Raw genomic sequence first — 21631 nt, forward strand, 5'->3', positions numbered from 1 at the left:
ATGAGTTACTTTGGGAGATTCATTCTGAACACATTGGGACAATGCTCAAAGCCTACCTCCCACGGTTTGGAAAGTTATCAAACTTCCAATTAATCTTTAAAAATTCGTGATTATTTAAAAACAAATCAAGAGAACCCTTATCTTTTTGAGATACAGACTGAAATATTTATGGCTGAAATGATACCTGGGGTTTGCCAGAAAATACTGCAGCAGGAAGTGGCATGTGGGTGAGAATACAGGTAGAGCAAGGGGGGCCGGGGGTTGTTGGCTGAGTGACGGGGACACGAAGGCTCATGATATTACCCCATCTACTCTTCTGATTTAAATTTTCCATTGCAAAGAGATTAAAAAAATGCACAGGCAAAAAAAAAAAAAAAAAAAAATTAAACAAAATTCCTCTTCATGTTCTTCTAGGAGATACAATAGGTAACACATCCCTTTACAAAGTTCAGAGACACCAGAGCAAGGAAATCCCTAAACACCTACTCCTCCGTGGCTTCTAACTGAACCGTCTTCCGACCTCCTCATTTTAAAAGTCTTTAAATCTTTCTTTAAAAAGAAGACCTTACAGCCAAGGCCCAGAGGCCCCAGGGGCACTTACGTGGCTGCGATGACCACCTCCTCGGTGGTGACAGGCTGCGTGTGGGATCGGTCCTGCAGACGCCGTAGCCTCTGCTCTACGGCTGCGTTCCTGGAGCGGCGCTTCGGGACGTTCTTCTCGTCAAATGACTTTTCCATTTCCTAAGATTGGAAACAGTGTGGATCCTGATAAGTTGGGGGAAAGGGAGTCGGGGCTGCAGAATGTCACGACTCTGTTCCCCTGCAGGACCTAGAGGAGGGGCACCCCGAGAGGCAGCATCGGCGTCAGCAGTGCACACACCAGCCACACCGGAGGAGAGAAGCGCAGGTGGGCCCAGGGCCGGCGCAGGCAGCAGGCTGGCCGCGGGGCCGCCCACAGAGGTGACGGCTTCTCCGACAGCCCTTCAGCACATCTTACCCTGAAGAGCAGCCTCTTCGCAGCAACGCTCAGCCTGGCTCGCTCATCGACCTTCTCTTCATCTGTAAAAGGTCACAGGTGAAAACCGGATGTCATTAGAAAACGTAGGGAAAGCCTGTGAAAAGTTTCCCAGGGCTGACCTGGAAATCCTCTGAATGTGAGAATTCTTAGATATACTAAAAATGACAACAGGCAATATTTTCCCCTTGGCGGGGGAGGCTATCCTTCTGCTTCTGAAAAGGTACTAGTTCCCATCGCAATTAACCAAACGGAGCTCCTGTCTAGGCCATAATTTTCTACTATAATATTTGACTTAAGTATAGATATTATGGAATTAAGAAGAGATTTTATGGAAGGAACTTCTCTTCTTTATTGTTAAATAGTAACAAGAAAGCAACAAGAAAAATCTGCTTCTTCGATTCAAATCAGTTGTTTTAACATGGTTCACGTCTCAGCTCTCTCTCTTGGAACTAAGGGAAAGTTCGTGTGAAAATCTCAACTAGGCTTTATTGTATTCACAGGAAGAAAACCTGCCAGAAAGAACGCAGTATGTTCCATCATCTCATTCTTTCCAGAAGCAAAAATCTTATTATCTAAATCTAATCTGGGTGAGATGATAAAGAAGAAAAAGACAGATACTTGCCCTCGGCAGCTGGCATTTCTGAATTTGAAGTTGACCTGGGAAAGACATTAGCAAAAAAATAATAACTAACAATTAGCTGGTGGGAATGGAAGATCCAAGGACCAAATTAAAAGTGAAAATAAAACTGCAATTAAAGTCTCTTAAAGAATATCCCCCTGGTAGCAATTCTAGCTGTGGACACGCGTGGACAGCTGTGGACACGCGTGGACAGCTATGGACACGCGTGGACAGGTATGGACACCGTGGGCTACGTGTGCACACAGACCGGCTAGGTGTTTCACCTTGTGCAAACCAGGACGAGGTACGACTCATTAAAGACGGCTGATCATCACCCTTTGGACGAACCCTTTCACTTCTCTGCATTCGCATACGATAAGATTAAAAACTCACAGACAACACGCAGGTAGACGTTTATAAACTGAATATAAAATCCCTTATTTTCACTGTAACATCTGGTGGACGGTCCATCTGGATTCTAACTTAACAAGGGCATAAAAATTTTATACCCTTAAATGAATAACGTCTCTCACTTCTTACCATTTGAACGCAACTGAAAACTACGTGGTGATAGTGTCGTCATGGTCAACGTTCTTTAAAGATACATTTACACGAGCCAAATAAATATCCCGTATAGCTTAGATGGGAGAATTACGGAGTCATCGCATCCCACTGAAACCGTATCGGGACCATCCCTGGGACAGAAATTCCCACAGGATTTCTTCTAAGTTCCTAGACCAGGGAACTTGACAGACACATGCCTACCTATCCGATTCCTTTCGTTCTGCTGAGGTTATGGGTTGAGTTCTAAATCTCTCAGAAGTCTTTCTACTTTCACCAGGAGAAAAATAGCGTCTTGGTTTCCGGGACCCTCTCTCCCGTTCCACGCTGGTAGGCAAGCCAGCACCTTCGCTTGACCCCTCGACCCGCGAATGGCTTTTACAGTCGTGGGGAGAAGGTAGACAGAAGGGTGACGGGGAGACAGAGAGAGGGAAGAAAGCACAGGTTTATGCCTCTCGGTGAGTCAAGGCACGAACACCGCCAGATCCCACTGCATGCCTCTACCATGCACGTCGGGAGATGGAACACTGCGAGACCCGACACTCTAGAGCTCCCCGTTAGTAGGCGAAAGCAGACTGGTAGTCGTGGAGCCATGTCCTGGACGGTCTGCCCTGCACACACTTGTGAGCTAAGCTAGTAAGACTCAAGGCAGGACACCACACAAATCGAGAAGTGAATTAACTCTGCCAAGGACATGCAGGTGACACATCGGGGGGACGCGTGGGCATCACCTACAGCTCAGGCCTCTTGCTGGCCCTGGCTGACTGCAGGAACACACCGCAGAGCTGGGCGACGGAGACCTTGGTGTCCAGCAGGCCCACTTCCGACTCAGCCTTGGACGTCTGCGGCTCCGGGTCGCGCTTGGAAGCCGGGGCCGTGGCCTTCGCAGCCTGCAGCTGAGGCGGGCCCGTGTAGTCAGACAGCGAGCGGGTGAGGACCTTGCGCTTCCTCGTGGGCTCTGCCTCCTTCCTGTGACCTTGGGACACAGACTCGCTCTGAACGTACACAACCATTTCGCTTCGGCCCATCCTCTCCATGGGCTGCTGAGCTGGAGGTGGGCGGGCCAGGCTTTCAGGTTCCTTCTGAGGTTCCGAGGTGACTGTGCTAGCAGCAGGCTTACCCGAGTCCTCGGTTCCAGAGGGGTCTTCCCGGCTTCTCCCAGGCCCACGATCCTCCAAAGCGAAAAGCGTTTTCCTGCTTTTCTCCAGAGCTTCAGAGAAGAGCACATCGTCCTCTGCTTTTGATTCACAAATATGGAGAACCGGGGTATCTCTTCTCTCACCTTCTAGAACCTTCGAGGGGGGAGGCTTTGTGACGGTCTGGGTGGCCGACTCCACCCAGCTGTACTCGGATGCGCTTTCTGGGGTGTCCGAGGTCGCCAGCGTGATGGTGTGACTGGGATCTGCCGGCTGGACGTAGCCGTGGATGGGCTGTCGTGCAGAGCTGGCTGCCTTGCCCGAGACCCTATCGAAGGCTGAGTTCTCTGACCGAAAGGCCAGGTAATGGCCTGGCACTGGCTGGTGTCTCCTCTGAGTTAAGGACTCAGGGACAAGTTCAGGGCTGCTGCGAGCACTCTCCTCTCTCACCAGTTTTTCTCTAACTTTAACTCTTTAAGAGAGAAAAAGGATTTAAGTGCAGTAACTGCTTAAGGGGAAGAGAGCATGCGTGTACAGATCAGGGATGCCCAGAGGATGGAAGAGCATCTTGGGCGGGGGCGGGGGCGGGTGGAGTCCGTGTCAGAAACCCACTACTGTTTGCCAGAGGAAGGAGTCTGAGTTGAGTTTCCAAATGCCAGACTCACCCTTCCTTCTGTAAAGCTAGGAGGGGTCAGATGCTATCCTGGGAGAGAATGGATGCCTTCCGACTACATGACTACTCAGAACGATCCATTAATAGGCACCACGGGTATGCACCAGGGCACGCTGAGGCTGGGCTATGGATTGGTACATGTTCCACATGGACAGGCCCAGTGTAAGGGGCAGGGGCAGCTTCCAGGCATTTACAAGCCTACAGACCATATGTAATTTCACTGTCTCCCCGCTCGACCTTGTTTACCGCTCAAGATTATATTTACATTCAGAAAAGCTTGGTGCTCGTTGGTCTGAGGTCTAAGAAAATTTTATTTGTGGTAGTTTTGCATTTATTGAAGATCAGCTGTGTGCAGACCTCCGGTGTGGATATGAGACTAATTCCTACTTTCAGTAGTTAGCTCTCCACTCGTTTGTTCTAAGCTTTTTGTGGTACCTTAGCAAAATCCCTTTGCCCTAGCACCTATTCCCTCTCGTAAGTTAAAGCACAAACTGTAGGCATTTATGAGATATGTATTGAAAGTGATATTTCTGTGAGCCCCTTCTATTTTTGTGTATGAATATGATTAATAAAAACTGTAGATTCCCACTGAAAAAAAATTTCATTGTCTCCTGTAAATGTCAGAGCATTCGTGATTATTATTATTTTTTATTGAGCTCAAGATATATCAGACGGTTACCTCTTTTCAAGCACTCAACAGTCACAAACTTTTTCATGCCATGCGGACTACATTCAATCATTCAGAGAACATGTGACCAGTTAAGACACCATGACGTCTAGCGATGCGAGCGCTAAGAAGAACGTTAGAAAAAAAAGATATTTGTTGAAAGAATTAATGCACTGAACATTTTCTCCCCTCTGGAATTGCCATTAGGCCCTCAGTTGAAAACTAATCTAAAAAGGGAGGGCTTTGGTTGTTTCTAGAGCTATTTAAATATCTGAGAGCAAAACTGAAATCCATTTCAAGCTACCAACCTTTTCTTATGACTGTAGCCAAGAGCGCTGGCTGTGGGTCCCAGGAGACCTCTTTGCAAAGCCTGACTCAGCCAGTTCCAGCTGTATGGTCTCAGGTAACCTACCTGCCCCAGCTGCTTCACCTTTTAAACGGAAATAATGTGATGTCTGCAAAGTTCGCGGTTTAGTGTTTAAGCAAAGAGTAAATGTCCGATGGTGCAAACTAGTTCTTGTTTTTACTCTTTTAAAATACCACATAGTGAGGAAGAAGAAACCATTCAGACTGCTTAGGAATGGATTCCTTCCTGGGGATAATCTTTAAAAAATAAAGAAATGCTTTTGAAGTGGGAAAAGCGATTTCTTGCGGAATGTAAAACCTTTACTTACTCAAGATTACTCAGCAAGAATAATTGCTTCTGGTATTTATTTTTTGGAAGGGACTATTTCCTTAAATGACAAAGGCACCCTGCTAAATTTGATATAAATGCCTACATGTTTTTCAGCGTAAGATGCAAGGTATCTATCTATATTTCATTAAAAAAAAAAAAAAATCAAAGACACCTAAAAGGCAGTTACTGTGAACAATTCAGAGGGGGAAAGAAAGCATTCTGGGTTGTTACTCTTCCCAGAGACCAGCCAGTGCGGGATGTTTTCATATTTATAATCTTTGTTAATCAAAAGGCGGCTGAAACGTGGTTCAAGTTCTCCTGCGGAATGTGTGTCCTTCTCATCAGAGACAATCTGAACGTTGTCCTTGGCCAAGAACAAAGTGACTGTCAGAAACTCAATATACGGGTGTTTTGTCCTCCCAATGACTTATTCATTCTAACTCCTTCTGTCTCTCCCTGCCCCCAGCCTTAACAATGAAACGAGAGGGGTTTTGTCTGCTTTGAAAACCACATGCCCTAAATGTAGCTGTGCAAATGAAACAGATGGTTGAGGGACAGGCAACACGGAGAGGAGGAGGCTGGATGGGCAGGGCAGGGCGGGGCAGGGGCAGCTGCTGACAAGACAGGACACTAGCCGGTTAGCCTGGTTCAGGGGAGCAGCCCAGAGATGCTGGTTACATCGTCACTACTGCCCCTTCCTGGCAGCACGTGACCGTGAGAAAGGAGAAAAAGCCAGAGGTGTAGCCAAAAGATTTTCCAAAAGAGAAGCTGAGGGAAATACTATTGACATTAGCAGGGATTAGGGCAGGAGAAAGAGAAAAGCAAGTGATTGGAAGGTAATTTCCAGCAGCCCCTTTGGAACACATGACTTTTAAAAGCCCTGCCACCAAAAAGAGGGCAAAGAAGAGTTAGTTTCGGTGATGTGCGGGACATAAGGCAGCTGGACCAGAGATGCAGTCGCTAAACGCAAGCCGAGAGCTCGGGAGATACCTGGAAGGCCAGTTGATAAGTGAAGGTGTGTCCCCTTCGGAATCTTTCTGGAGAAACCACTCATGCTTGGGTTTCCCGGTACTATTGTGTACAAAAAACAAAACTTCAGGTAATGTCTATGAAAATGTTGACATATACACAGACTTAATTATTATAATTTAAAAAACTCTCAAGGCTGATTTTTCTTAAGTAAAGAATAATTCTGGCTTTTGAAAATGTCTAAGCACGTTTTGCCATGGGGTTTCTATTCAGTTCACGGAATTTCTAGGACGTCTGGTTCAGTACTGAAATCAAGAGATCGACTAAGTATATCTGAAGCCACCAAATAAAGTGTTTTTTGGGTCATTTAAAAGTATCAGGAGTCACACTCTGCCCACAAATAGCAGACAATTCTCTTGTAAGAAGCTGGATTAAAAATATCAATTAATTTATCACCTATAATTGTGTTACGGTACACTGGTAAATAGCGAAATATAAAAATAGCGTCCATGGGCCTCCCTGGTGGCACAGTGGTTGAGAGTCCGCCTGCCGATGCAGGGGACGCGGGTTCGTGCCCCGGTCCGGGAGGATCCCACATGCCGCGGGGCGGCTGGGCCCGTGCGCCATGGCTGCTGAGCCTGCGTGTCCAGAGCCTGTGCTCCGCAATGGGAGAGGCCACAGCGGTGAGAGGCCCGCGTACCGCAAAAAAAAAAAAAAAAAAAAAAAAAAAAAAAATAGTGCCCATGCAAAATAGTACATATCAAATAAAGGTAATAAAGAAATTCAATAAGCTCATATCTTTAATTGCCAGTCTATATTTTCCTTTTATATTTGTCATTGAACAATGCAGCCAACATAACAGTTACCAAATACTAATGCAAGTCCATCTGATAAATGTTTACTGAGTTCCAACTACGTACAAAGCACTGAGCTGGGCTCTGAGAAGTAGCAAAGGTGAATCAGTACCATGCCGGCCATTAAAAAACTTACACCGTGCTAGGCAGGATAAAATAGGATTTATACATTCACTCCTCAACGCACAATCGAATATAATGCAAGCCTGAATGTGACAAAGTAATAACGCCAGGCTGAAGATATCTTACCAAAAACTCATAGGCAAGGAAAACCTTGTGGTCATTATGTAGAGCAAGACACAGGAGGAATACTCAAACCACCGACCTGTACCTTCTCACAATGTAAAACGAAAGCATGGAAATTCTACAGGCTAGTTAAAATGTTTACCAGCTCAAAACCTTGCCAACCTACCTGTAAGAGTCCTTCAAGACCAGGCTGGAAACACATTTCAGATCAAAGTAATTTCCAAAAGAATAGAATAGAATAATAATTAAAATAAAATTCTCTTAATTTTCTAAAATCATTTTAATTTGGGTTTTGGTTTGAGCTCACAGGCAAGAACCTGTCGATCATCACTACCCTGCATCTTGTTGCGGCCACTGAAATCTGTCACAGCTAGGTGTGGAACTAGGTGTTCCCCAGTCTTGCTACACCCAAAGCAATTACCTCTCCACCCCTCCCCATCTCCAGTCTTATAGCCATTTAGCCCGGGGTAAATAAAAAAAGTCAGATGTATGGGAAGCCATCTTATTTCCAACAATAAAGGGTCTAATTTCTCGACATTTATTTAAACGTAGGAAGAGTCTGGCATAGCCTCTGTGGCCCGGAAAGGAGGCAACTGATGTGGCTCCGGATACAGAGGAAGAAGTGAGAGCGATGGATGCCTGCTTTGGAAATCATCAGTGAGTAACTCATACGCCTACATCCCAGAGTCATTTTAAGGCTCAAATGCTTTTTGTACGATAGAATGCTTTGCAAACTGTGACATATGCTATACAACTTTCTGAATATAACCTTCATTAATCAGAATAAACCTTGGTCAGCACTGCCCTAAAAACTTATCAGGCCACTTATGAGACCAATAAGTTCTCAGGATGTAATGTACAACACGGTAAATATAATGAACACTGCTGTATTTTATATATGAAAGTTGTTAAGAGTAAGTCCTAAGAGTTCTCATCACAAGGAAGACTATATTTTTTCTATCTCTTTGATTTTGTATCTATACGAGATGATGATGTACACTCACTCTGGTCATCGTTTCATGATGTGTATACGTCAACTCACGACGTTGCACACCTGAAACTTACACAGTGCTGTATGTCAACTATATCTCAATAAAACTAGAAGAAGAAAATAAAGATAAAAGCAAAGACAAACAAAAGCAAACAAACTTATCAGGGGGTTGTTTAAGAATAGGCTGAGGTCAGCATTTGTAAAATGAAATCATACCCAGACCTGGGGGATCTGCTGGGACCCATTTATCCATCACAACTTAGATGTGGGACTAGCCAAAAAGCCAAATAACCACTACCATCGTGGTGGGTACTCAAAGCTTGACGCTTCACCTATGATAAACACAAATGTATGTGACAAGACATAAACGAATGTGAAGACATCACGTGTTGACCGCAGTGAGCCCTTCACGATGCTGGTCTCCTCCTTGCCTTTCCTCTCCAAGACGACACAGCACTGCACATCTGTGAGCTCCTGGTGAATCACCTCCCACACGTAAGGAGAGTGGGTCCAGCCTGAGTTCGCCCTAAGTCAATTCAAAGCAGGAGGGATTTGGAAGAGCATTTCTCCAAGTAAGGCTTTCAGGACCCTTGAGATCGGCCAAGGCACTTACTGGGGTGAGGTTTTCTGCCATCCAATCCAGAAAGAAGGTGGGGCAGGTGGGGAGAGACGTTCACTGTCCACAAGGCTGTCCTGGGCACTTGGTCTGCTCCGTGTCACAGAGTGTGGCCGCTTCTCCACCCTTCTCTGACTCACCCACTGCAGCCGGCGGTCGCCCCCTTCACCTGCCCCTCCTTCACTCCTCACCGTCCCTGTCGACTCTGCCTCCCCGCCTGCCCCTCTAAAGCTCAGGGGGCTCCACGGCTCTGTCTCCTTTCCTCCTCAATAATCAAGGCCGTGACGATCTCACCAGCTTTCACTCCCCTGCGGACCGTCTGCCAGTGGTTTCTCCCCATCTGCTCCCTCCCTTGAACTCAGGCTCTTGGGTTCATTTCCATTTGGGCACCTAACAGACACCTTAAAGTTTACGTGTCCAAACATGAACTCTCGATTTCCCTCCAAACTCAGCTTGTACTGGTGTCTTCCCTATTTCAGCAAATGGCAACGCCCTGCTCTGAGCTGCCCCGGCCAGAAAACCGAGACTCACCTTTAACTCCTCTGTTTCCCTCTTGCGTCACATCCAAGCCATCAGCAAATCCTACTGGTTCCCTTCAAAAGATGACCTCTTTTCACGACCTGTGCCGCGTTCACGCAAGTTCAAGCCACCGCCCTCTCTCACCTAGATTACTGAGATGACCTCTTAATTATTCTACCTGTTCTCATGCTTGCCCACCTACCAGTTCCACAGCCACAGTCATCGTCTTAAAATGGGAGGCGGACTGGTCATTCTTTTCCTGGAAACCCTTATATGGCTGCACACATCATCTAGAGCAAAACCCAAAGCCCTCACGGTGGGCAATAGGTCCCCACTGATCTGCCCACCTCACCTGACACATCTCACCGATGTCACCCCATCACTCCACCCCCCTCCAGGCTCCTGCCTCACTGGTGACTGGGGGTTGCCTCAAACGCTCCACACGTGGTGTCCACTCGGGCCTTTGCAGGGGCTGTTTCTCCCTGGAACCGTCCGCCTCCAGAGCTGCATGGCTCACTACCTCTCTTTATGTCGGTCTCTGCTCTACTGCTATCTTATCAGAGAGACTTTCCTAACCACTTTAATATCAAATAGCAGCCCCAATCGCTTCCTTTTTTTAATCATGATTTTTAAAAAATTGAATTATTTTCTATTCCTTGAAGTATAGTCGATTTACAATGTTGTATTAATTTCTCCTGTACAGCAAAGTCAGTTAGGTTTATCACAGGATACTGAATATGGTCCCCAGTGCTCTACAGTAGGACCTTGCTGTTTATCCATCCTGTAGGCACTAGTTTGCATCTGCTCACCCCACACTCCCACTCCATCCCTCCCCCAGCCCCCTCCCCCTCGGCAGCCACCAGTCTGTTCTCCATGTCTGTGTCAGTCTCTTCCTTTCGATTAAAGGTATGCCCTGGCTCCCCAAAATGGTGAATTGAAGTGCAACACTGATCTCGCTAATCCACAGGCTCCCAAACCTAGGGAACATGATGGAAGTTTGGGACCAAGCTCTCCACCATGGAGCTAGGGGAGGCCCAGGCTCAGATGAAAAGATACATCATTTTATTAAGGGACAAAATTTATTTCTGGGGCCTGGGGGGGCATTGTTTTGAAGACATAATAATAGCAGGAGAGTGTTTTAAAATATGGGAAAAAAAAAGAGATCACATCTGGAGAGTGGCAATGAAGCCACGGGTTCTTTTCTCTTTGTTTTTTAAATCTTGCATGGATGTTGTTATTTTATCTCTCTTAACATTACACTTAACTCTTTTTTAATAATTACGCTCGGTTAACAAGCTAACAGTGGGAAGGATTAGTGTCATACAAACATAATGAGGTGAATATATGACACTACCAGCCTATGTAGGAGAGCTAAGTGAGGTCCTTACAAAGTCAAGAACCGATGTAGGTGGAGAGAGGCACAGCGGTGACGAAACTTTTTCTCTCTAGACAGGGGTAATGCTTACACATTTCCCCAATTCACCAGCCTGTGTCCTTAAGATACTACATGCAGTTTGATGTAAATTATCCCTCAATTTAAAAATATATCACTGTTGGGGCTTCCCTGGTGGCGCAGTGGTTGAGAGTCCACCTGCCGATGCAGGGGACACGGGTTCGTGCCCCGGTCCGGGAAGATCCCACATGCCGCGGAGCGGCTGGGCCCGTGAGTCATGGCCGCTGAGCCTGCGCGTCCGGAGCCTGTGCTCCGCAACGGGAGAGGCCACAGCAGTGAGAGGCCCGCGTACCGCAAAAAAAAAAAATATATATATATATATGTCACTGTTGGGACATGGAGAACAGACTTGTGGTTGCCAAGCGGGTGTGGGGAGGAAGGAGTGGGAGTGTGGGGTGAGCAGAGGCAAACTATTATGTGTAGGATGGATCCACAACAAGGTCCTACCGTAGAGCACAGGGAACTGTATTCAATATCCTGTGATGAACCATCATGGAAAAGAGGATGAAAAAGAATGTGTGTGTGTCTAACTGAGTCCCTTTGCTGTACAGCAGAAATTAACACAACACTGTAAATCAACTCTACCTCAAAAATTATTTTTAAAATATCTCACCGCCAGATTATAGAGTGAAGCTTTCTTGAGTAATCAAAAGGTAGAAATAGAGTCTTCTTGGGGCAGAAGCAAGATAAACGTGTGAGATATAACCAATTTCTTCCAGGCTCCCTCGGCGCTCATCTCAGTGCTAAACGCTGAACGCTGCAGTCTCGGCCAAGAAAGGGTGGAAGGACGGAGGGCTGAGGGAAGGGTTGAGTCTGCGGCAGGGGCTGGAGTGGCCTTCCGAGGGGGATCAAGTTTCCTGTTCCCAGATCCATTTGGGTTTCCACATCTCCCGCTTGGCTTCTAATGAAGTAACCAAGCAAAGTAATGCAGGGATTCAACTGCCTTGGTCAGAGACCAGCCTAGAATCAGCCTTTCGGGGCTGGAGATTGCATTGACAAGGCCAGCAGCTTGTCAAAGCAGCCAGCGGCTTCTTGGCTCACGCATCACGATCCCCACTCACAGCCGAACAGTATTTATGTGGACTCAAGACCACATATAAGGATTCTAAGCCCAGACAAAGTGGAAAGAGCCTGGTGGTATAAGCAAGGGCTACTCCAAGCGTACTCTGCTGATTGGGGTCCCTGGTCCACAGGTGAAAGGCTTGGACCAGAATGTAAATGACCATCCCTGAGTCTGCTGTGCAGTTCCGTGGCATCTTCTTCCCAGCTTTCCTGAGGAAGGAAATGACCCACGACTTACATTCCCTGCAAGTCCCTTATACGTTGCGGGCTGATAAACCATTTGCAGATTGGCTATTTCAGGTGGCACTGCTATCGTCTCCTGACACTTTATGAAGACATGGAAAACAGCAGAACATTCATTCAGAAATGACTGATGGGGCCCCTTGGTATGTGTTAGATGCTGGGAAGGGGATAGGAAAGTGACTGAGACACGGTATCTACCCTTCCTGTAAGGCTTCTACTAAAGCAATGCTATCACTGAGATCGTCCTTACCAATCTTACAGATCGGCTTAGTACCGGATTCAAGGCGCCATGTTTGGGGGACTCCTGACAAAATCGTGAACGTCCTTGTCTGGGTGTGCCAGCTTTGTTGTAGGATGTTGGGCACTGAAATGTCCCTCTTCCTGAGACATGAGGTGTAGCTGAAGCTGCATTTGTGAGACGCCTCATTTGGCTCCTGAGCTCTTTCTCTCCTCTCCCCCTTTTGGCAGAATCACCATCAACCAGAGGCCAGACTGGTAACACTAGGGCTCCCTGTACCAATTCAAGCTACAGCTTTATAACCGTGCTGGGAAAAGGACAATCTGATAATGAGAAGAACAGACTGCTTTGGGAATCTAAGCACCAGAGAACGTGTAAGAGACTCCCAAAATGACTCTTAGGTTTCTCCTAAGACAGACAAAAGGTTATACAAACTTGGAGAGGTCAAGAAAGCAGGCAGATGGGAAGGCGGACTCTCTGAACGTGCTCTCATAGGTTGATAGCCCGAGGAGAATGAGATCCCCAGATGTGATCTGAGCACTGCAGAGCACAGGTGGACCAGTGCTACCTGTGCTATTGACGGTTCATGTTCATTAATGTCCCTAAGATTGGACTAGCCATTTTGGCAGTCAAATAAAGGACTTACTGTCAACTAAAAGTTCTAGGTCTGTTTCCCAGGAACCGCTATTAAATCAGGTTTCCCCAATCCTGAACTTGTACACTGATTTTTTTTTCCCCTTCTAAATACAGGACTTTCTTAAATTTCATCTTGTTAGTTTCCAGCCATCGTTCCAGGTACATGTGCTCTCTTGCCTCCATGCTCATGTTCTCTCTTCCTTCTCTCTCTCTCACCCTCCCTCTAATCTCTTCTCTCTCCATCCCTCCCTCTCCCCTCTCTCTCTCTTTTGCTATCATCCAATTTATTTACACAGTCCCTCCTCTAGAAATCTGACCACCCTATCACTGGCATCTCCCAGATCATCTAATGAAATGCCAAACAGGACCAAGTTAAGGACGAAGCCCAACTTGGAACCAGAGACTCCATCACCTCATGCCTGGGTAACTGCAACCACCTCTTTAGTGACCTCCCTGACTGGAATCAATTCTCCTTCAGACCAATCACCCCCCACTCCTCCAGCGCTATCTTTCTAAAGTACATCATCGAGCATACTTGTTTTAAAATCCTTCAGACACTTCCCGCTGTACTGTCCACAAGGAGAAGGCCAAATGCCTTGTCGTAAGATGCTCTATGGTTGGTCCCCACCTGGCTCTCCTGTTTCATCCCGTCCCCCTCCTTCTAGGTCACCTGAAGCAGCCTCCCCTCCACGTCTAGCAAACTCACCACATCCTTAAGGACTTGGTTCTACTATGCCCGCTTCTCCAAGGGAGAAGGTTGAATACCTCATCTTGGTGTTCCCATGGCACCCGGCCTTGAGCTGTATAACCTTATCAACCTCGCTGTGTTGCAGCTGTATCTCCCACACTTAAAAAAAAAAAGACATGCCCACCCAAGAGCATAGTGCCTGGCACAAGACAGCTTTCTTAAACTACTTCAGAGCTGAAATTAACCCATAAATCAAGACTTCTGAGGTCTGGGTGGATGGACAGATATCTATTGAGTTTGAGTTCCCTCAGACTATATGTTTTCATCTTGTTTATGAGGATGAGGCTTTTAAATACCTTATGTAAATCCACATAAGTGGTTTCTATAATATCCCTGACCTTCTTTCCTCAAGTTTCTAACCTTCAAAGGTCAAAAACAGCAAACCCTCTTTTCCACTATGATGGAAAATAGAACTGACATTAATAACAAGAGCAGCGTGTCATGGAAAGAACTCTGATGGACTCGGAGACCTTGAATGACCAGATCATGGACTCAGCTATATGGTCTTATATGGACCATATAATCTTCAGAGTTTTTTTCACGTATAAAATAGATTTTTAAACTAAATAATCTCCCGGGTTACTTCTGGTTCTGAGAGTTTAAAGTTCTTTAACATAGGATATCTATTTTGTGGGGTCCTGGGGTGAGCCAGCTCTCCATAGGGCAGAGGTTACCTCTCGGGAGAGGGCTATAGGATCACTGTGGATGCGACGGTGACCTTGAGTGTTAACAGAACTTTTTAATGATGTGGCAACTGTCTGGCAGAGTACTGTATCACCAAGAAATAAGAATTCACCCAAAGCTGTCAAAGACAGGAGGTGCTCTGGGTTTGTATCCCTAAGTATACAATACGATGACATGCTTTAACTCCCAATAACCCCTAAGAGTTAACAGACAAAAAATGCTTCCTGCCACCAAAATGAAGTCAAATCCAGCACAGTAAAATTAGTTTCACCCTGTGGGTGTCCAGCTCTAATTATATAACAGCTCCTAATGATAACACATGGTTCAGCTTAGGAAGAACAGTTGTTAACTTCGGCATCTCATTAAAATTAAAAGTTTATTTGCTGACAGCTGTTTCTCTGTGTTCATTAGCAGTGAGTATGTACGCTACTATGCATACGTTACGAATGTGCAAAAAGGCACACGCACACAGGCACAATTTTACGTTTTTTTTTTTTTTTTTTGCGGTACGCAGGCCTCTCACTGTTGCGGCCTCTCCCGTTGCGGAGCACAGGCTCCGGACGCGCAGGCTCAGCGGCCATGGCTCACGGGCGCAGCCGCTCCACGGCATGTGGGATCTTCCCGGACCGGGGCACGAACCCGTGTCCCCTGCATCGGCAGGCGGACTCTCAGCCACTGCGCCACCAATTGGGAAGCCCAATTTTACGTTTTAAAATCTGGCAGACTTTTGCATTTTTAGGACAAACCAGCTAGTACTGGGGGTGACGCAGTCTTATTTCTTTCAACGGACAGAAACGGATACTTGCCAGTGAAAATAGAATAAAACGGAAAAAAATGGCAATGAGTTAACCATAAAAATAGCCCAAATTTAGAAGAACACGGCAAGGACTGATGTTTGGGGATACAGGGACTGAAAGGTGAAAGCGATCCTGTGCTGATACAAAAATAGACACGTGAGAAGTACCCAGCGGTCTCTTTAGAGAGTAGATCCTCGGAGATCTCTGTTCTTATGACATTCTGCCCTGACGCAGAGTCTCTGTTAGGAACCTTCCTGCCCTGGTAGAGACAGGAGCTGACCCAGGAACACAGATGGTCCAGAGGCAGGTGCCTTCCTCAGCATCTCTCTAATTAACCAAAACAATGAGCTTCAGGCTCTGGAGATGGTTTTTAGATGCAAACCTCTCACTGGGAGATGCCCAAACAATCAGAAATAAACTCTAATTCAAAATGATACGTGCACCCCTGCGTTCACAGCAGCACTATTTACAACAGCCAGGACATTTAAACAACCTGTGTCCATCGACAGAGGAATGGATGAAGAAGGTGTGGTATATATCTGTGTGCACACACATACACACACACACAATGGAGTATTACTCAGCCTTGAAAAAGAATGAAACAATGCCATTTGCAGCAACGTGGATGGTCCGAGAAATTATCCTACTAAGTGAAGTAAGTCAGAAACGGAAAGACAAATATATGACATCACTTATATGTGGAATCTAAAATATGACACAAATGAACATATCTACAAAACAGAAACTGACCTACAGACATAGAGATCAGACTTGTGGTAGCCAAAGGGGAGGTGGGGAGGGAGAGGGATGGACTGGGAATTTGGGATGAGCAGATGCAAACTATTATGTAATATGATGGATAAGCCACAAGGTCCTACTGTACAGCACAGGGAACTATATTCAATATCCTGTGATAAACCACAATGAAAAGAATATGAAAAAGAATATATACATGTATAACTGAATATGTATATGTATAACTGAATATATGTATAACTGAATGTATAACTTTCCTGTATAGCAGAAATTAACACACCTTTGTAAATCAACTAAACTTCAATAAAATTGAAAACAAAACAAAAAAAGTTTTTTGAATTAAAAAGAAAGAAAGACTGCAGCGTAATCCCCCTTCCTTCCTAGTTGGCCAGAGTCTGCACGCCACAGTGTTGCAGAAACAGATCATTCTGGAGGATATACCCTGGCCTATCTTCCTGGCCAATGCTCCATTGCAAGGGAAGCCCAGTCTAAACCATCAAATCACCAATGGCGGCTGCCCCCGGTCAAATGTCAGCATCAGCTCTGCATGAAACCCCCATCCTCATTTTCTGGCCACGAACGATACAGTTTGCTATGTGGGAGAAGGTGTGATGGGGATCCCAGTGGAGTAATAAACAAACAAACAAACAAAAACAAGGGTTTTCCAGAGCAGGTCACCGCTAGGAGATTAGGTGTGATTCTCTTCCTTCCAGTCATGTAGGGAAGTATAGATGCTCAGGAGAACAGCAGCTGTGGGACTCGGGGTAGTGACTGAGTCCCTTCACGCAAAGAAGTAACCGAGATGGTACCTCTTATTGCTTTTAATATTAAGAGACACGCCAAGGAGCAAATTCAACAAGAGCTTTGAATTTAGGATTTCTAATAGAGCTCAGATTTTTAAATTTTTGAATAATAATTCATAGGCCCCCGATCCCTTTGAATTTTATTCTAAAATTCACAGTGGCTAAAGTAACAAAAGAATGGTTCGTATCAGTAACACCACCTCGTCAGAAAACATAGTTCCTGAAATCCCAGACTTAACAGGATTTGGCAGGATTGGGGGAATGGTGGTTGGGAGGTGTTTTATGCTCTATTACTGATATAATATAGCATATATATATATATATATATATATATATATATATACATACACACACACACACATATATGATGTGGTATATATATACTGCTCTGTTACTACGTACATTCTTAGTTTGCTACAGAACAATGTTTTCACCTGACTTCCTGGGAAACTAACAGGGTTTCTGAACTGAAGACCCTGTGACTAACATACATACACATACATACATTAACATACACACATACACATACATATGTTCTTTATCATATAAACTGAACGTTAAATAATTCTAAAATAAACTTACTACTCAGCTAAATACTGCCCTAGAGATTGTTACGGAGCTTATAATGCTTAGAAACAGTATAGCACAGCGAAAGAACTAATGATCACCCCGTGTGTACATACATCTCTGCATTAGCACATATGAGAACATACAAAAACTATGCACTCGATATCTGGCTCACATTTGAAATTTAGGACACCACGGGCAGTCTTTTGACGTTATAGTTCATGAGTGATGTATTCCTATTTAATTAATGAAACAAAAAGAGCCTCTTTCTCGTGAGCACAAAATGAAACGATGGAATGGGAATGACTTAATTCAGAGACGAATACTTCCAAATCCTGGTAGAGCTAGGTGATGAAAGTAAAACACAGCAGTGAGAAAAACACTCCATTTCAGTGATAGGACAAATCCATGATTAAGTACGGTATTCGACTGTTTTGTTATCTGTAGATAATTAGTTTTGGCCATTCCTTAATCTTCTAAACTTCTCTGTCACATATTTCCAGGTCAGACACCATCTTACTTTCACTTATGGTTACTGAGTCACCGAGGGTTCTCTGGTTACTGTTTTAGTTCACAAAGTAATTTTTGTCTTTCTTCTCCCCAAACGGAAGTGAGACAACAATGACCTTCTGACACCTGAATTTCCTGGCTCTAGAGAAAGGACAACTAGCAGAATGTTCATCCATTTAAATCCATCTTTAAAAGGTGAATAAACAGAATCATTGCCAAATAAATCCCAACGCTATTTTAACATCATACCTGTCACACATTATTTTCCATCCTTTTTTAATGTAAATACATCTGAGGTATTTTCCTTATATGTATGAAGTGATTTGTGTTTCTTTGCCTGTAAGTCATGGAATTGTATGCCTTGAGTGGCTTCAAAAAAAATAAGGCACGTGCTTCCTTGTGAACTCCTTTACAACTTCTCAATACTTTTAAGCCTTTCTTCCACAAAAGTAAGGTGCTGTCAGGCTAAGGCTTACGAAAATTTCCAGGTAACATGCCTCTTCAAATAATCTAGAAGGAAATGGGCTCTTGAGATTTTAAGTGATATATATTTTTGAATATTGAGATTTTAACTCACAGAGAACTATTAAGAATCCTGTCATTTTACCTGGAATACTCAACATGGTTTTAATTATTATTACAACTGCTTCAAAATCTCATCTACTATATGTGATCTAGACGGTTAACCTAGACACCATGATAATAAACAGTTTTCATGATATGGCACTCAGAAATTAGATTCCTCATTATTTTTTAAGCCATGTAATCAAACTGCCATGTTAAGTTTGTCTGTCCTGCTCACACAGCCCATGAAGAGTTTGCTTTGATAGAGCGTAACTAACGCCAAAACACTGCTTCTTCTACGAAAAGCAAATTTCCCAAACAACAGACTTCCCTTTCAAAGTACGAGACGATAGGTCCCTAAATTTTAAGCAGTTAAGTTCAAAGGCTGAACAAAGGCCCTCAAAATACAATCAGGATCCATACTATTGAATTCTCTTAGAAACTAATATCCCTAAATATTCTAGTATAGATGATCAAGCAAGTGGTGACAGGTCTTGAGGTCAACATACTTCAATAACTAAAATAAGCTGCTTTAGATATACCACTGCCATATGAAGATGACCATATTTACTGCTCCGTTCCAATGTGGAATAAACAGGAGTATTTTCCAACATCCTTTTTTTTCTTCCAGAATAAATTTGCTTTATCTCGGGTTCTCATCCTTCCTCAATTCATCTGCAAAGCTAATGCCTGTTTGAACTGAAAAAATACATGTCGGAGTCTGTCTAGACAATTATCCCAAACCGTTATGTAGGATGTTTAAGTAGACTGCATTTTAATTGGTCATCACACTTATCAGATTTAAATATCTAAACTGAACTTAAATTTAAATTTAGATATTTAAATTGAGAAAGAAACACATACCCTCTCTGGCATCTGACTTTTTGATTTTATTCCTTTTCTGATTTTCCATAGGTTGACCCTATGACACAGCGATTTCTCCTACTGGCTGATCTTTTCAATGAGGTGCTCGTATACACAGCTGTTTTCTTAGCGTGCCAATATACTTACAAAACATATGTTACAGTTATATTCAGCGTATATTACAGTCACACTTCATACCCTAAACTGAGACCCAGTGGAAATTGGTTAGTGGTGTCCTTCTGCTTGGTGACTTTAAACGACTGCAACAAGAACGATCGCCCCAAAGTCTTGGGTATGACCACAGAAAAACAAAGAAAAAGACAGTTGTTAAAGGCGAGCGAGAAACACAGTAAGAAGAAAGGTCATGAGGGGGACCTTCAAGATGGTGGAGGAGTGAGACGTGGCAATCCCCACAAATACATCAAAAATACTTCTACACGTGGAACAACTCCTACAGAACACCTAAGACCTCACACTTCCCAAAAGGCAAGAAACTCCCCACATACCGGCCGTGGGGCTGACAGGGTCTTGGTGCTCTGGCCGGGTGTCAGGCCTGAGCCTCTGAGGTGGGAGAGCCGAGTTCAGGACATTGGACCACCAGAGACCTCCCAGCTCCATGTAATATCAATCGGTGAGAGTGCTCCCAGAGATCTCTGTCTCACCGCTAAGACCCAGCTCCACCCAACGACCAGCAAGCTCCAGTGCTGGACACCCCATGCCAAACAACTAGCAAGACAGGAACACAGACCCACTCATTAGTAGAGACGCTGCCAAAATTCATAATAAGGTCACAGACATGCCAAAAATCACCACCAGAAGTGGACCTGCCCACCAGAAAGACAAGATCCAGCCTCATCCACCAGAATACAGGCATTAGTCCCCTCCACCAGGAAGCCTACACAACCCACTGAACCAACCTTAGCCACTGGGGACAGACACCAAAAACAACGGGAACTACGAACCTACAGCCTGCAAAAAGGAGGCCCCAAACACAGTAAGATAAGCAGAATGAGAAGACAGAAGAACACACAGCAGATGAAGGAGCAAGGCAAAAACCCGCCAGACCAAACAAATGAAGAGGAAATAGGCAGTCTACCTGAAAAAGAATTCAGAATAATGATAGTAAAGATGATCCAAAATCTTGGAAATAGAATAGACAAAATGCAAGAAACATTTAACAAGGACCTAGAGGAACTAAAGAGGAAACAAACAATGATGAACAACACAATAAATGAAATTAAAAATTCTCTAGAAGGAATCAATAGCAGAATAACTGAGGCAGAAGAATGGATAAGTGAGCTGGAAGATAAAGTAGTGGAAATAACTACTGCAGAGCAGAATAAAGAAAAAAGAATGAAAAGAACTAGGACAGTCTCAGAGACCTCTGGGACAACATTAAACGCACCAACATTCGAATTATAGGGGTCCCAGAAGAAGAAGAGAAAAAGAAAGGGACTGAGAAAATATTTGAAGAGATTATAGTTGAAAACTTCCCTAATATGGGAAAGGAAATAGTCAATCAAGTCCAGGAAGTGCAGAGAGTCCCATACAGGATAAATCCAAGGAGAAACACGCCAAGACACATATTAATGAAACTGTCAAAAATTAAATACAAAGAAAAATATTAAAAGCAGCAAGGGAAAAGCAACAGATGATGTATAAGGGAATCCCCATAAGGTTAACAGCTGATCTTTCAGCGGAAACTCTGCAAGCCAGAAGCGGGTGGCAGGACATATTTAAAGTGATGAAAGGGAAAACCTACAACCAAGATTACTCTACGCAGCGTGAATCTCATTCAGATTTGACAGAGAAATTAAAACCTTTACCGACAAGCAAAAGCTAAGAGAATTCAGCACCACCAAACCAGCTTTACAACAAATGCCAAGGGAACTTCTCTAGGCAGGAAACACAAGAGCAGGAAAAGACCTACAATAATAAACCCAAAACAGTTAAGAAAATGATAATAGGAACATATGACGTAGAGAATGGACTTGAGGACACGGGGAGGGGGAAGGGTAAGCTGGGACGAAGTGAGAGAGTGGCATGGACATATATACACTACCAAATGTAAAACAGGTAGCTAGTGGGAAGCAGCCGCATAGCACAGGGAGATCAGCTCAGTGTTTTGTGTCCACCTAGAGGGGTGGGGTAGGGAGGTTCA

At 44.5% G+C, this 21631-nt stretch overlaps 1 protein-coding gene across 1 annotated transcript in view; it reads right to left on the reverse strand.

Annotated features, from left to right (window-relative positions):
- The window catches only part of SVIL (supervillin), a 101910-nt gene that overhangs the window by 64072 nt on the left and 16207 nt on the right, over nucleotides 1–21631 (reverse strand). The window contains exons 6-8 of the mRNA XM_065873054.1: nucleotides 1641–1675; nucleotides 998–1059; nucleotides 602–741 (exon numbers count right to left, since the gene is read on the reverse strand). Coding sequence (XP_065729126.1) covers nucleotides 602–741; nucleotides 998–1059; nucleotides 1641–1675 — 237 coding nt within the window. The remainder of the gene's footprint in view (nucleotides 1–601; nucleotides 742–997; nucleotides 1060–1640; nucleotides 1676–21631) is intronic.

Source organism: Phocoena phocoena, chromosome 2 (assembly GCF_963924675.1).
Source record: "Phocoena phocoena chromosome 2, mPhoPho1.1, whole genome shotgun sequence".
NCBI classification, from domain to species: Eukaryota; Metazoa; Chordata; class Mammalia; order Artiodactyla; family Phocoenidae; genus Phocoena; species Phocoena phocoena.